This window comes from Perissodus microlepis, chromosome 23 (genome assembly GCF_051167445.1).
Source record: "Perissodus microlepis isolate ML-2025 ecotype Zambia chromosome 23, ASM5116744v1, whole genome shotgun sequence".
Classification (NCBI taxonomy): Eukaryota; Metazoa; Chordata; class Actinopteri; order Cichliformes; family Cichlidae; genus Perissodus; species Perissodus microlepis.
The window spans coordinates 1,873,919-1,891,100 of NC_140482.1; the positions used below are offsets into that span (position 1 = coordinate 1,873,919).

The 17,182-nt window shown below is 41.1% G+C and overlaps 1 protein-coding gene across 4 annotated transcripts in view; it reads left to right on the top strand.

Annotated features, from left to right (window-relative positions):
* Positions 1–17,182, top strand: part of dmd (dystrophin) — a 284,621-nt gene that overhangs the window by 161,463 nt on the left and 105,976 nt on the right. For all 4 annotated transcript variants that reach the window (XM_084922101.1, XM_084922102.1, XM_084922099.1 and 1 more), the window contains 5 exons: positions 9,417–9,599; positions 10,864–10,998; positions 11,465–11,614; positions 15,553–15,714; positions 16,460–16,576. In XM_084922101.1, coding sequence (XP_084778227.1) covers positions 9,417–9,599; positions 10,864–10,998; positions 11,465–11,614; positions 15,553–15,714; positions 16,460–16,576 — 747 coding nt within the window. The remainder of the gene's footprint in view (positions 1–9,416; positions 9,600–10,863; positions 10,999–11,464; positions 11,615–15,552; positions 15,715–16,459; positions 16,577–17,182) is intronic.

Genomic DNA, 17,182 nt, shown 5'->3' on the forward strand with positions numbered 1-17,182 from the left:
GCCTTTTACATGGGTCGGTGCACTCACCCATTGTATAAGGTTAAAAGAGTCAGTTAAAACAAGGAAATCCTTGGCTAAGAAGTCCCCCTTACTGCAGATATGTATATTAAAATCACCAGAAATAAGAACACGTCATAATTTAAAAACAGAGAAGCTAGAAAATCCACAAATTTGGGAATAAAAGACTTATTGTATTTGGGTGGCCGATAAATCACAGCGCGGAGAGTTATAGAGGGGCCAGTCAGTTCCAATAATTGAGCCACAAAGCTAGAGGAAGTAGGAGGAGGCAGTCGCCGAAGTTTAAAAAACGTGGCTATGCCTCTGCCCTTCCCCAAAAGTCTCGGTGAGCTGAAAAAAACACAGTCAGGGGGAAGGAGTTCAGAGAAGGAGAAAACTCACCGGGGCGAATCCAAGTTTCAGTCAGGAATAAAACATCCAGGTGCAGGGTGAGAAAAAGATCATTTAGGATGAAGGTTTTATTCACCAGCGATCTTGTGTTTAACAATGCCATCCGGCTCTTAGTCACCTCGTCCCCGACAGAGGCGCGTCTCAACTTGCTTAGGTGCCTGTGTTGAGCGCGAGTCCCAGAGGTCCCAATCCAGGTCCGAAGTGGCGAGCACAACACCGTAAAGGTCAGATACAATTGAAGTCCAACAGGGCAAATCCGGCGATGGCTGAGCAGTTTGAAGGATGGCCGGCGGTGGGAGGTGAATGGAAATTGCAGAAAGTCTGGGATGGGAGAGGATTTAGCCGCAGCATGTACCTTAAGTAAGGCTTCAAGGCGAACCTGAAGTCCACTCCGCTTACCACGCTTCCTGGAGTGCCTCTTAAATAGGGAAGGTGGAGGCAGGCAGAAAGTTCTTGTAGACGGGCAGGTACGCAGCAGCGTAGCGTCTCCTAAGTCCCAATGTAGCTCCGGTTTGTGGAAGAGAGGTAGCCGGAGATTTAGCAAAGTTAGACGATCATATGTGATTAAAGCATTGTTCTCAGAGAGGCGTGAAGCCAAGACAAGAATAAAAAGCACACAAATGTCTAAATAAAAAGTGTGAAAACAGAGACGAGGGTAAGAAGAGGTAGGACGGCCTGCCGAGCACACTGGCGCCATCTTAGTACAGTACAAATATGGGCTGTATGTGGCCTCCATGTAAAATCAGTTTGACATCCTTGCTCTATGTCATTACTCCAGTCGGAATGGCGGCATCAGGGAGGCGCAACCCATCCCATTGTGACACAGCATCAATCGTAATTTAAATTTCTCTTGAAAAGTGGAAAAGCTGGCAATTCCTTAGCCCATGGTGACAACAGAGACCTCCACCTCACAAAATGTAGGGTAAGAGGCTCTCCAAAGCTCACACTACTAAGCAGGTGCTGCTTTTCCCCGATTGTGTGAACATTGGACGTCATTATGGATCAGTGTCTCCATTTTACCACAGCTGCAATGCAGGCGCCAAAAAAAACAAAAAAAACAACACCGTGCCAACCATTAAACATGATACTGGTAGTGTGATGATCGAGGGCTGCTCAGGACCTCAACGTATTGCTGTGACTGTTGGAACCATGAATTTGGTCTTTACAGGCCATCAGTTTGTTTCCTGAAACTCAAGTGCACTTGAATTATGCAGCAGGACAGAGAATTCTGCAAAGAAAAATGGAAAGCAATTCATCCATGTGAAAGACTCATTACCAGTTATTGCAAAAACCATGATTGCAGTTCTTGCTGCAAAGTGTGGCACAACTAATTATGAGGTCTAGGCAGCTTTGCAGATGTTTCACCTCTCATCTAAGAGGCTCTAAATCTAGAACCAAAAGGTGGAGAGGCCCAGGTATTTAAACCCTAGTTAGGGTTTTCCCTTAGGTTGTTGAAACACTGTGAATCATGTGTGTCATCACATGAGCCAAGGTGTAAAAAAGGAGTGGGTTATTAAACCAGAGGTATCAGGTGAGGCAAGATGTGAGTGGGGGTTGTAGTGCCTGGGAAGGAATTTCAAGACTGCATTGTAGGTGGCTGACAGTTGGTGTTATAATCTACCCCTACATTCAATGATTGTCATTCACAGTGGACATAGATGGCCTTATTTACTTTCCTCTCAAACAATCTGCCTTCTTGGTCCAAAATATAAACATTGTCATCTAGTTTGAATTACCTGGGACTCTCCACCGTTTGGTTTTAGAACTGAAGAAGCCTGTTGGATGAGAGGTGAAACGTCTTCAAAACATTTAATGGAGTCCAGTGTCTTTCTTCCAAACTTATTTGACTACCATGACCTGTGTCGATCTCCAGCAACGCCCACAAAAATCCTTACACAGGAAGTTGATTTCGGAGCTCTGATTTAAAAGCAAACAAACAAAAAACTCCTACTACCTGATCGTATGAGTCTTAGCCAGAAGATAATGCAGAGCCCTGGAGCTGAAGTCGGCGAAGGGACTCATCCAGTACTGACTACCTCGAAATCGTCCCAGTGTATTCCTTACTAACCCAGATATGAAGAAACCTGAGTAGGTTGTGGACTTCTTGGGAGCCGGTTCTCTACAGGAACTGGTTCTCAATTCCCATCCCTACTCAGTGACCTCCCCCCCCGCCCCAGTGATGGATGAGTTGTCCTCCTTGTCCCCAGATTCAATAGGACTCCTTTTTCAGTCTGACGGCTCCTTTCACCTCCAATGTCCACCAGCTAGTTTGAGGGTTATCACCGCAACCATCAGGCACCAACCACCTGGCAACTGTAGCTCAGTTCAGCAGCCTCAGCAATGAAAGTGGTGGTGATCAGTTGACAGCTTATCCCCTCTCTTCACCTAAGTGTCCAGAACATGCGGCCACAGATCTGGTCATACAATTGCAAAATCCATCAGCAACCTGCTGTCTAGGCTGTCCTGGTGCCACATGCACTCATGGACATTCTCATGTTCAAACATGGAATTCATTATGGACAAACTGTGGTTTGCACAGAAGTCCAATAACAGAACACTGCTTTTAAGAATAATTACCCCCACCAAGGTTGTTTTTGGCAGCATGTCATTATTCTACTTTTAAAATCAATAATTTGAAAAGATTTGAATTCTGGTAAAACTTTGTAGAAGCTTAGAATGGAAAATCATTAACCGTTCAATAAAGTTTGGTTTCTAAGGTCAATTTATTGCTGTATATCTTAGAAACGGATTCATACAAGTTTGGTGTGCATTCTCAACATATAGTAAGAACCTCGGATACAGGAGGAACAATGCGGTTTTCGTCTTGGTCGTGGAACACTGGAGCAGCTCTTTATCCTCTCGAGGGTACTCGAGGGTGCATGGGAGTTTGCCCAACCAGTCTACATGTGCTTTGTGGACTCGACCGTGTCCCTCTGAGTATCCTGTGGGGGGTGCTCCGGGAGTATGGGGTGTCTGGCTATGGGCCATTCAGTCCTTATACGACTGTTGCAAGAGCTTGGTCAGCATAGCCGGCAATAAGTCGGACTTGTTCCTGGTGGGTGATGGGCTCCGCCAGGGCTGCCCTTTGTCACCGATTCTGTTCATAATTTTTATGGGCAGACCCAGGCCACCCTGGAGAGATTATATCTCTTGGCTTGCCTGGGAACGCCTTGGTGTTCCCCCGGATAAGCTGGAGGAGGTGGCTGGGAAGAGGGAGGTCTGGGCTTCTCTGCTTGGGCTGCTGCCCCCGTGACCCAGCCCTGGATAAGCGGAAGAAAATGGATGGATGGATGGATAGTAAGAAGCATATAAAGATTATAAATATCCTGTCACATTTGACCTCTGACCTATTCTTCAAGGTCAGATGAAAACAAGTGATAATAATGCTATATAGAGCTATTTAAAACTGTTTCTTACTGTCCTTGTTTGTATTGACCGCGTATAGGCATATAGGTAATCATATATGGAGATTCTAAATATCATGTTTCTTTGTGACTTTTTCCTGTCACTCTAGCCCAGTACTGGCTAATTTCAGATACTGATTCTGAATTTCAGATACCAATTTTGATACTGACCTTAACAGAAACATGTTTCTTTCACTTTATCTTACTCACATACCCTCAGTCACAACTTTGTGTCTCTTTTTCAATCCTGTCTCAAGTCCCCATGCCTCAGTTTTCTATTAAAGTTGCAGTGATTCTCCACTGAAACATTTTTTGCTAGCTTTTTATAACGTTCATGTGATGTATTTGTGATGTAAATATGTGACACTATTTCCTTTCCCTATAACCAAAAGCCTTAGCAATCCATCTGCCATTCTCTACACCCCCTGAAAAAGTTGAGATTCAAGCTTTTCGTTCTCTTCTCTGCTCTGGCTTTCTGCTACAAGGTGAATGGAAACTCGTTAGCTACACTTCTTCACTCATCAGTATGTTGGATACACAGTGGTGTGAAAAAATGCTTGCCCCCTTTATGATTTCCTTTTTTGTATGTTTGTCACACTTTCACAGTTTCACAGTACTTTGATCACAGTTTCAGATCAAAGTACTTTAAATATTAGACAAAGATAACACAAGTAAACAAAAATGCAGTTTCTAAATGAAGGTGTTAATTATTAAGGGGAAAAATATCCAAACCTGCTGGTTGGGCCACCCATAGCAGCAACAACTATCAAGCATCAAGCATTTTGGTCCCCTCATATTTGTAGAATTGTTGTAATTCAGCCAAATTGGAGGGTTTTCGAGCTTGAACCATTTTTTTAAGGTTGCCACAGCATGTCAGTCGGATTCAGGTTAGGACTTTGACTAAGCCACTCCAAAGTCTTCATTTTGTTTTTCTTAAGCCACTCGGAGGTGGACTCGCTGGTGTGTTTTGGATCATTGTCCTGCTGCAGAACCCAAGTGTGCTTTAGCTTGAGGTCACGAACAGATGGCCATACATTCTCCTTTAGGATGTTTTGGTAGACAGCAGATTTCATGCTTCCATTTACCATAGCCAGTCTTCCAGGTCCTGAGGCAGCAAACCAGCCTCAGACCATCACACTACCGCCACCATATTTTACTGTTGGTATGGTTTTTTTGAAATGCTGTGTTACTTTTACTCCAGATGTAATTGGACATACACCTTCCAGAAAGTTCAACTTTTGCCTCGTCAGTCCACAGAGTATTTTCCCAAAAGTCTTGGGGATCATCATGATGTTTTCTGGCAAGACTGAGATGAGTGTTTATGTTCCTTCTGGTCAGCAGTGGTTTTTGACATGTCACCATTTTTGCCCTGCCTCTTTCTTATGGTGGAGTCATGAACACTGACCTTAACTGAGGCAAGTGAGGCCTGCAGTTCTTTGGATGTTGTTCTGGGGTCTTTTGTGACCTATTGGATAAGTCATCACTGCGCTTTTGGGGGAATTTTGGTCAGCCAGCCACTCTTGATTCTCCGCTGTTCCATGTTTTTGCCATTTGTGAATAATGGCGCTCCCTGAGGTTTGCTGGAGTCCCACAGCTTTAGAAGTGACTTTATAACCTTTTCCGGATTGAGAGATCTCAATGACCTTGTTTCTCATTTGTTCCTGATTTTCCTTTGATCGCGGCATGATGTCTGGCTTTTGAGGATCTTTTGGTCTACTCCACTTTGTCAGGTAGGTTCTATTTAAGTGATTTCTTGATTGAGAACAGGTGTGCAGTATTCATGCCTGGGTCTTGCTAGAGAAATTGAACTCAGCTTTCCAAAAATGTGATACACCACAGTTAATTTATGTTATAACAGGGAAGGGCAATCACTTTTTCACACAGGACCAAGTAAGTTTGCATTTTTTCCCCCTACCATTAACACCTTCATTTAGAAACTCCATTTTTTGTTTGCTTGTTTTATCTTTGTCTAATATTTAAATTTGTTTGATGATCTGAAACATTTCAGTGTGACAAACATACAAAAAAATAGGAAATCAGGAAGGGGCAAACACTTTTCACACCACTGTATATTGATTCCCTTATTTGTGCACCCATCTCTCTATTCTTTAAGCCTTTTCTCTTTGTTCCTCATTTGTCTTGTTTCATATCCTTCAACCATCTGTCGTTGTTTTCTACAGAGCCCCGCAGGGGACATGGGAGAAAAAAAAATTAAGATGGACTTGCGGCTAAAACTTTTGCGAGATTTCGCAAAAGTTTTGCGAGATCCCGAGTTTGTTTTGCGAGATCTCGCAAAAGTTTTGCGAGATCCCGAGTTTGTTTTGCGAGATCTCGCAAAAGTTTTGCGAGATCCCGAGTTAGTTTTGCGAGATCTCGCAAAACTTTTCAAGATCTCGCAAAAGTCCGTCTTCATTTTTTTTTCTCCCATGTCCCCTGCGGGGCTCCGTAGTTTTCTTTTTGGTATTCAATAATTTTTAAGACTTTTTTTTTTAAAAATGATGAAGCTTAGAAATTCAACCAAACCAAATCAATTAAGCTGAGGCTGAGACTTTTCCATATACAGTCATAGTAAAAAGAACATACAATTCTGTCAATTCTAAAGTTCTCAGCAGACCATAAAATCAAGTAAATGCAAACTCAGATGAACAACGAAACATGGCGTTTGACACCTTGTCATTCAGCTGTGTGCTAGCGCAACAGAGTATTGCTGCCCATCAGTGTGGGAAGGGTTATAAGGTTATTTCCATCTAATTTGAAGTCAATGATTCTACAGTGAGAAAAACATTCACAAGTGGAAAACATTCAGGAAGGTTCCCAGTCTTACTAGTGCATGTCCTAGCACATTCACCCTAAGGTCAGAGACACTGCAAGAACAGATCCATATTTCAGACTTACAGGCCTCAGAAGGTTCATCACAAGACCTCTGAAACATTGTCCTTTGGACAGGGGATACCAAATTGCAGATTTTTGGCAAAACTAAATACCTTACCTCCCATCAAAATAACTAGTGACTTTCTCGTTGCCGCTGACTCTGACCACATCAGCATCCTCATCTTCCTGGACCTTTCTTCAGCCTTCGACACCATTTATCACACCATCCTTCTCTCACCTCTAACCAGATAGCTTCTCAAACTTGCCCTCACTGGTACTGTACTTTCCTGGTTTCAGTCCTACCTCTTCAACAAAACACAGTTTGTCACCAATGGAGGCTCCAGCTCCACCTCTGCTCCATTTAACCAAGGTGAGCCTCAAGGTACTGTGCTTGGACCCTTTCACTTCTTCATCTTAATGCCCCACTTGGCCAGATCATCCGCCACCATGGTTTCTGGTTCCATTCCTATGTTGATGACATACAACTTTATCTCAGTACCAAACCCTCCACCCACAATCACTTGCCAGCTGTCTGCATGAAATAAAAACATGGATGTCATCTAACCAACTCAACTCAACAGTAATAAAACTGAATTCTTGGTTGTTGTCCCCAAAGCCCTACTCTGGGAGGTTGGCAATCTACATAGATGGTTGCTCATCTCACATTCCCAGACATTTCTAATCTGGATATTGTTTTGTACTCCCACTTTAATTCCAGGCTCATATCAAATCTGTAACCAAAGCAGGGCTTTTTTTCACCTAATGAACCTAATGTCTCAAATTTAGCCATTATTAGCTGACTCTGTAGCAGAGACTCTAGAACTCACCCACCAGGCTTCCAAGAGACTAAGCTCTGGGAACACCCCCACCCTCATAAATCTCCACTGGCTTCCAGTAAAATCACACATTATTTACAAAATCCTTCTTCCTGCTTACAAATCCCTCGCTCTCCTGTCTGACCTGCTGCACCCATACATGCAGTCCTCTGTCATGGGACTGCTTTCTGTCCCTTGTACCAGTCTCCAAACCTTTGGGGACAGAACCTTCAGTGTGGCAGCCCCCCACCCTCTGGAACTCTCTCCCATCTGAGCTTTGCAAGGCCCCATAACTGGAGTCTCCTAAGAAACTTCTTAAACTCACCTCTTCAACAAAGCCTTTTACTTCTAGCTTGTTTGTGTATTTAGTCTTAAACGTTCTTAGGTTTCTTCAAATGCACAATACAAATAGGGGAGTCACCTGGTCATCTTGGAGTCATGGAATCGACCATGAACTCCTTTTTTATACTATCTGTCCAACGGCTAGTCATGGCCAAAACAGAGTCACGCGTTAGGGTTGCTGTGCATAATTGTATGCAAATCTCAATGCACTGAAACAACGCTGCATAAAAGTGTGGGTCCAAATTTCTTCACAACAGTGTAAGAGACTAATACATCATACAGAAACAATTCAAGAAATGGCTACTAAAGGTGTTTGGATCCAAATGCTACTAAATCATGAGGTTTAGTAAGTTTTTCAGAAACTTTTTGTCAAATAATTTGACACAGTGTAATGTGTTGTGCTGTTCATCTGAGCTTTCATTTCAACACCTGCTGATAGAACGTGTACTTTCTTTTTACCATGACAGTAACTGTGTCAGCCACAGTTTGTGCTGTCAGTTGCCGGTTTTCAGCTTTTGGGTATATCATAAAAAGCGGATTTTAAACAACATAAGAGACGCATGATATCTAACATAACATGATTAAGTTGCCAACCAACTGGCATGTCAGCAAGTCTTCATTTTACTTATGAACCTATATGTCGACTGATGTTCAGTAAGTTTCTCATACCAGATCACTTACTCACAGTCTGTAACTTCCTTCTATTGGGCTGTTCTTTATTTCATCTTCAAGGCAAAACTCCCTGTTTGCATTAAAGAGGACACAACATTTGGCTGTTGTAGTGCAAGGCTCTCTTAGTTTTTCATTTTTAAACTACTCAACAAAAAACAATGGTGCACCTTGCTTTCTCTCTGCTCTCCTTTGCAGTAACTATTATTTCACTTCCTTCAGTCATACAGTTTTCAAAATCTCTTGGCTCTGTGAACTAGGCTTCTCTCTTGAACAGTTATTCTTCCTCTCATAAAGAGAAATGAGAGCACGGTGATACGTTCCAAATAACAGCCAAAGCACCTATAAGTTTTAAATTTATCCATATTCTCTAACATATACAAAGTGTGCAAGTGTTATGAATCCAGCCACATAAGGTAACAAAGTTTCCTTGATAATGCCGCTAAGTGAGTCCTCATTGTTTCCTACATGTGTGACTAGTACTGACTACTTTAATTGAGCACCTCCCCTTTTGTAACCACATACAATGACCACATGCAAACTAAGTACTGTGGAAAATTTATTGTTGGATGATCAACACTTCACAATAAAAGTCATTCTCAATGTGGAACCATTTTGGAACATATCACTACGCCACCATTTCTCTTCACTTAAACCGCAAGCAGACAGTAAATAAGCTCGTTTCGTTACTTAACGTACTACAATACTGTATGCAATTTTTATTTCATGTTATGTTAAGGATTAGGGAGGTCTCACTACTACAGCCTCACTTTCTAAATGTATACTTTCCCTCATTCAGTACTTTTTTGTTGGATGTAGAATTAAAGACCTCACAGTTTTTATGTTAGCAGTGTGAAGCTTCATTTCTCTCAGCTTCTCTCTGTTTGTTTGTCTGTTTGTTCATCAGACGGCCCAGGAAGAGGTTCATTCTAAGGAGCAAAAGGTCAAACTCCTGACTGCCAGTGTGAATAGTTTCATTGCCAAAGCCCCGCCCACAGCCCATGATGCTTTGCACTCAGAGTTGGATGTACTGACAGCCAACTATCAGCGCCTGTGCAGCCGCCTTGATGGGAAATGTAAAACTCTAGAGGTACATTGCATTCTTTCTTTTCTTATTTGTTATCGCTGCAGTAATTTCAACCTTGGTGTGCACAGAAAACATTTATGTAAATTTTATGTAATGTTATGCACTTTTATGTAAAATAGTCATGTCCTTACAAGGGGCTTCAAGGCTGATGCTTGCATACATCATGCACAGCTCTAAAGGGGTGTTTTGCTGTAGATATGATTTTAGAGAGTGTGTAATAGATGTTATAGCTGAAATGAACCAAGTCAAGCCAATTTCAGACTTTTTTCTTTTCCTTTTTTTCATTTTACCATCAAATTCTAAGCCTCATTAAAAAGAAGTCTTATGTTCAATTGTAGTCTACATGCACTCATCGTGGGAATGAATGTTATGGTAATTTGGGGGCTTTTAATTATTTATTTGAATTGTTCTTTTTCAAGGGTGGAATGATTGTACTGTACGCATCTTTAATTACTTAAAAAATTGGATGCACAAGTTTGAATTTATGTTGCACACGGTCAAAATTGTAAAAACAGGCTCAAATATATACATGCAAGCAGTGCTAAAGCTTCTACAATGAAAAGGGCAGGCCTGTTAATTCCTTGTTTGATCGTGATTGAGTACAATCGGTAGTTTTTGTTTTAGAAAGCATTTTAGATACTCAGAACAATGAGAAAGTCCAAAGAACTGTCTTTTATCGCTTTAATGTTCCATTGTTTCCTTTATTTAAGCTCAAATCAGTTTGATGTTTGAATGCACAGGAAGTTACAGAAATATACAGATATTTGTGCAAAAAATGTAGCCAGTAACAGTAAGTTGACAGAAAAATAAAAAGTACAGATATGTGAAAATTCTACTTTAGTACAGTATCAAAGTATTTGTACTACGTGTCTGTGTTTATCAAAATTAGGTACATTGGGGTTATCTGTAGGTATAAAAACCTGTATAAATAATAATAATTACACTTATTTTTATTTCATCTAATTCCTTCAAAGTCTTTACTAAATATATTATGAATCTAGACATACTCATATATTAGTTAAACTGCAATTTGACAGCTTGACTGGATTGCTACCTAATTAAAAGGTAAATTACAAACTAATCAATGCTTGATTTTGCTATTATGCTCCTGAGAAATAATTACATCTGTGTCTTGCAGTTTGCAATAATTCAGCTTTGACTGAAGCATTCTCTTGCTACCCTCTCTTTTTCTGCCATTCTCCAGAGTCTTTCTTACCTCTAACAATTGTATTGTGAGTTCAGGGCACATGTCTGTTTTGTGTTGCAGGAGGTGTGGGCGTGTTGGTGTGAATTGCTGTCCTACATCGAGCAGGAGAATGCCTTTCTGGACCAGTTGGAGGAGAAACTGGACAAGACAGAAAACTTGCCGGGAGGATCTGATGAGCTTCAGAAGGTGCTGGAGGTAAGTGTCGACACTTACATCCAATTCATGTGTAAAGCTGGTAAAACACCAGGAGTGGCTCTGCCACGTTACATCAATCATGCAGTTTTGCTCCATTCTCTACACATTTAATCCACACTTGGAGAAGTCTTCACATGGTAACTGATATTGCTCTATGCTGTTCCTGTGTCTGACATCTTGCCCTCCTCATGTGTGCTGTGCAGCCTAACGTGGAAAACAGTGAATGAATTGCTACTTATGTTGTGGATTTCTACTGAAGTTGACTCCAAGGGCTTTCACCCAATCACACACATTCCTACAGCACTGTTATCGATGCCTACGCGCTTTCTCTAATCATTCCAGTGAACGCAGGCAACTCAGTGTTTACTATCTCGCCCAAGGATCCTTCGATATGCAGGAACTGGGGATCGATCAGCTGATCTTCTGACTGGTAGTTTCTCTTATTTCTTTCTGTCTGTACATGCAGAGCATCGAGGTTCTTTTGCAGCACCCAGAAGACAACAGGAACCAGATCAGAGAACTTGCCCAGACCCTGATGGATGGAGGTGTTCTGGATGAGCTGATTCAGCAAAAGTTGGATGCTTTCAACACCCGATGGGATGAACTTATGGCGAGGGTAAGATATACAGCACGGGTTCTGAACTGTAATGTAAGCACACAGTGGAAAACCAACCCTGAAAGAACCGTTACTTTATTGTTTTAATAAGCAGTCTACTTTTTTCATATTTGTTAATATGTTTTAGGCCAGAGAGCAGTTTGTGCTCATTTACCTGAATGTGTGTAGTTTATTAGTTTGTCTGGAAGTAACAGTGGGAAACTCAAAGGAACTAGTCACTGAACTACTTAGCATGAACTCACTGTCAGAACTCTGGCTGCAGCACAGGGAGCTTTTAGGACAACCTGATAATTCTTTGGTCTGGGAGACATGAAACATGGGGTGGATACACAGGGATGGCGGTAACTTAACTCTCACTGCTGAAGGACTGATGACAGAATCAGTTTCATGGCCTGAGGCATGCTTTTGGACCTCAGGGCAGTGCAGAAAGTCTTCCATGCAACAGATGAATTGTGGACCTCAGTCAGATACCATTTCCACTGGAATACCATGAAGCTGGAAAACTTGATCAATGAGTAACTTAGCTTTCTCAGAAGCTGTGGACAGTTTATCTAAGGCAATAAAGTGTGCTGACCTGGAGAGGATGGAAAGGATGACTGTTGTATTTTTGGAGGTTGGTAGGCTGGTAACAAAATCGAGTGCTATATGAGTCCAGGGTCTGTAGTGTGTTGACACGAGTTGTAACAGACCGGGAGGCCACTGGGAGCTACTTTAGTTTCAGGTTCAGATCGGACATGCTGTCATGTGTCATGCCCTTTCACAACTCACCGGAAAAAGTTCAGGCAGAAGTGAAACAGCATCATTTCTGGGCGTCTGCCTCGCGCACAATTATGGGGGTCTGAGCCATAAGCATTAGTGTCTGGGTGGGTCTTGTGGTGACACTGGAGCGGATCTCCTGAACTACGGTGACTGATTGCCATTGTTTACTGAAGAGTGGCACCACCTGCTCCTGCTCTGAGCTGGTCTTAAAAGCCAATCCATTGATTACTGCTCATGGCTCACAGGTGAGAGGAGGCAAAAGTGGGAAGCAGACTGTCCCATATTTATAAAACATAAAGTTTTTGTTGAACTTTCTATATTAGACGGCGAACAAAAGGTACTTTTATGTAATTTAATTGTTGATCTACTACGTAACTAAAAGTGGAGTTCTTTATCAGCAGGAAAAGTTCTAGAACTTCTAAAAATACAGTTAGATTTTTTAGCCACTGGTAGGATTTCTTGTTGTCGCTCACATCTTCTCTTTGAGCTTGATTAATGATTCTTCTCTTCATTGTAATTCTCCTGGAGACATCTTGTGTTTCTCTTCATTTTCACACCTTAACTGTTTTTTTTAATCATTGCTCCCCTTTTGTATCTTTATCTGATTAATTCTTGTCCTCCATTTGTCCCTTTGCCATCCTTCCAGTCATCACCGATGACATGATTGTATTCTCAGCCACTTGCTGTGATCCTCAGCGACAGATTAGACATAGTTGTGCGCCTCCCTTACAATAGAACCAGATTAATGTTCTCCTTGCTGCCTGATAAGCCTTCTTTTGTTTATCTACCCTACATAGACTGCAAGAGTGTGTGTGTGTTTTGTGTTTTTTATTTCAGACCTTTTGTATTTTTGAGAGGAACAGAAGCTCCTACTCCTTGTTTTGGTATTTATACCAGCATGTATGCACGTAGGGAGAGACTGGGTAGCTCTGAGCCCTGTTTATTTGTTATCTATGAAAAAGACGAGGAGCCGCGAGACAGGACCAGAGTTTTAGTGAGTATTTCTTGGAATGATGGATGAGAAGCAAATGTGCACAGAGAGCAAAATATTGCCTGAATGTTTTTCCTTTGTTGAGCTGAAAAGACGGCATTGAGGAAATCAATTTTTATTTCTTACATCTGGCAAAAATTTGATGTTTCATGAGCAACACTGTCAGATAACTAGGGTTGTTTGTCAGTTTCACGGTATTCCCAGGGATTTCAGATGACCTTTGAAATCTTATTGTTTTAAAATTTGAACATAATGACATGTACTCAAAATGCCACATTAGTCTGAATATAGGCTGAGCCTGAATATATCATCCGAAGCTTTGTTTGAGCAAAAGTCTTGTTACAGAAAGGAAAGGAATTGGGATTCAAGCAGATTTCAGCAATTCATCTTTAAACTGACTAAAATTCAATTTTCTTATGCAAGTGAAATATGGTTTTATATATATATATATATATATATATATATATATATATATATATATATATATATATATATATATATATATATATATATATATATATATATATATATATATATATATATATAAGCTTAGAGATTTAGTTTTCACTTATAATAAGTTAGGATTATTATTATATTAAGCAGGATGACAACACATGTTCAAAATGCAAATTGAGTAAAATAAATAAATACATAAAATGTTATTAAAAAAATGCCCAAATGAAAATCTGATATTCTGTTTACTCTATCAAAAAGAAAAGGAACTCTTTTTTTTGTCATCATGTTTCAACTTTCTGTCCATGACGACAGGTGCATGCTAAATAGGCTAAATAGGCTAAATAGAGACAAGCCATACTAACTGTTTAATCTTGGTTTATTCTCATCTGATGATAAAAGGTGACTTGCTATGAGTGGCCAAAGTACAGACGAAAGTATGACTTATTCTGTTATTGACACAGTAGCCGTCAGTAAACTGAAGGCCTGAGCATACTACAGAATTCGGCTTTAAAGGGGTTTGGGAGAAAGGTAACATTTTCAACAATGTTTGTTAGATTCAGACAATTTTTTTTGGTTTCATTCAGCAGAAAATGATCTACTTCACTTGTCACATGCTGTTCTGCTATAACAGCTTATTTTGATTTAGAAAGTGATTCTGAGATATTCTGAGAGATCTGTTATCATTGGTGATTACTCTTACCCCAGAGGCTTCAAAAAGCATTATTCTTCTTTTTCACCCTACTTAGCTGATGAAAAATAAGATAAGTGCAAGACTCAGTCAGCTTCCTTTCACAAGCTCTAGTTAGCTGACAGAGCAGAATAATAATCTCATTATATTAATGTTCCACTTTAAAACTCAGTGATAAATCTGCCCCATGCATGCAAAAAACAATAATTAAATAATTTCACGTCTCTTTCTTCATTTCTTCAGATCACAGATGCATACTTGGAGATTTCATTTCATTGTTTGGTAACAGATGAAAACCAATTGGAAGGTGTTTTTAACATAAGGCAGTCAGTCATCAATGTCAGTATGCACGCGATGGTTCGGGATAGAGGAATAATGAATAAGAAGAAACGCCCTAGTGTGAGGGCCTCAGATGCATGCACTGCTAACACAAGGCTTAGGCTGGCTCAGGACTATACTTGGAACCATTATCCTTCTGTATGGGATTAGTATGTTCACCTGTAACCGCATACATTTAAGCCTTCTCTCTCACACACAGTCACACAGGCTCTTATATGATGTAATAGGATTGTTTACTAGTTATTCCTGTCTGCAGTTAACGAGAGAGAGTGAAGATGGAAACACTGCAGTAGACACTGAGACACCTCACTGATAACAAATTTCAGAAGAGCGTCGGTTATATAGTGACAACACCGAGAGGACATGCGAGAGAAATCCCAGAATCCATCCTTCAAGAGGGTACACACAGGGGGCTGTGTGTCTTTGTGTAGATGTACTCCTGTCTCGTGTATGTAGCTGTGTTTGTCTGTTTGTGTGCTAATAGTGAAGCCTCTATGAGTGCTTTACTGTGCTAAAATTCTTATGGCCTGTAAATAGCTAGAAAATAGTCTGTTTTCATATTTAAAGATGGGAGATACGCAAACTGGGAGCTGGTTCTACGGGAGAGGGGCCGGACTTTTAGTTATTGTTTATAACAGCTAGTTATTGTTCTTGTTCTAATTTACATGAGTTGGAATATGTCTTTTGACTTTCTTGTTTCCACAGGCAGCACTCAGGCAAAAAGAGCTGGAGCAGAACCTCCAGTGGGCTCGGGAGAATGACGAGACCCTGAAGCAGATCCAGGAATCCTTAGCTAACACAGACCGCCACCTTACTGCATACCTGGCTGATCAAATCGACGCTCAGCAGATACCACAGGAAGCTCAGGTAGCCATAGTACAATGATCCCTCTATAACCTTTATAGTCACATGACAGGAACAAAGGCATTTGTTTCCCACGCCAACCAAGGAAGACAGAATTCCAAATGATATCCTGACTTTACAAACATTTGTAAAATATTACAGCCCCCAAGTGTGAGGGCTAATATCAGCTGGCCAAAATAAAAAGAACCAGTTCTGAAACCAGTTTGGGCGTCTTTAGCAGATTGAAAGTCTCTGTTTAAGGGCAAATCCAGACCACCGCTGACCATTGGTGTTAGTAAACAGACACACAAACAGCCTCGGTCTTTTGTCCTTGCCTCTTTTTCCTGCTGTCTTCCCCACACTTTGACTTGATTTCTCTCTGTCTCCCTTTCACCATCTCCTTTTCAATCTCTCTCTTACTGACACACACACATACACAAGAGGATAAAAGGATGATTACATTATTGGAGCAGAGTGGGCGACCACTCCTGAGACTTTGTTTTTAAAGAGAAGGATGGCAGAGACAAAGTGTGTGCGAGAGAATCTGTGTGTGTGGCGGTGATGTAGGCTTGCAATGTGTTTGGACTCCAGCTTCTCTCTTCTTGATATCTCCTTCCCCCTTGTGGTCAGCAGAAGGTTGTACACTGTCAGTCCATTCAAGCATTTTTAGGGTTTATTTCACTTTGACTTTAGTGTTTAATTGAATTTAATAAATTACATAAAATTACATGAATTCCTTATGTATCATGTGTGTTTGTGTTTTCACAAGAAAATCCAGTCAGAGCTGAGCAGCCATGAAACGACCCTGGAGGACTTGAGGAAGAAGAACCAGAACAAAGACAAACACCCTTCCCCAAAGATCATGGGACAGATGGACCTTACCCAGGTACATAACCACAGACAGTATGCCAGAATGGGTAATATAGGTGCAAACAGCCCTTACTGACGACCACTTGAAAACATCAGGTCACGTTTTTTATCCTAAAGCTAGAAAACATGTAAATGGACTCTACGTGAATGCTCAGATCTCCTGCACATCAAATTTCCTCATCAGAACCTGTTTTGAGGTGTTGGGTGGTACAAGTATAACCAACAGTACAGTATAAAACGCAGAAGATAAAGCTGAAAATCAAAGGGCATTATTACTTACATCAGTGCGAGCATACTGGGCCATGTGGGGTGGCTGTAGCTCAGGTGGTAGAGCAGGTCATCTACTGATCGGTTGGTGGTTCGATTCCTGGCTTCCCCTAGTCTGCATGCCAAATATCCTTGGGCAAGATACTAACCCCAAATTGCTCTCCGATGCGTCCATCAGAGTATGAATGTGTGTGAAGGTTACTTAGAAAGCACTAAGGGAATGTGAATGGGTGAATGCACAAGTTGTGTAAAGCGCTTTGAGTGCTCAGAAGAGTAGAAAAGCGCTGCATAAGAACCAGTCCATTTACCATCTATGTAAGGCCTGTGGTAGGATCTCAGTAAGATGTGGTGATTT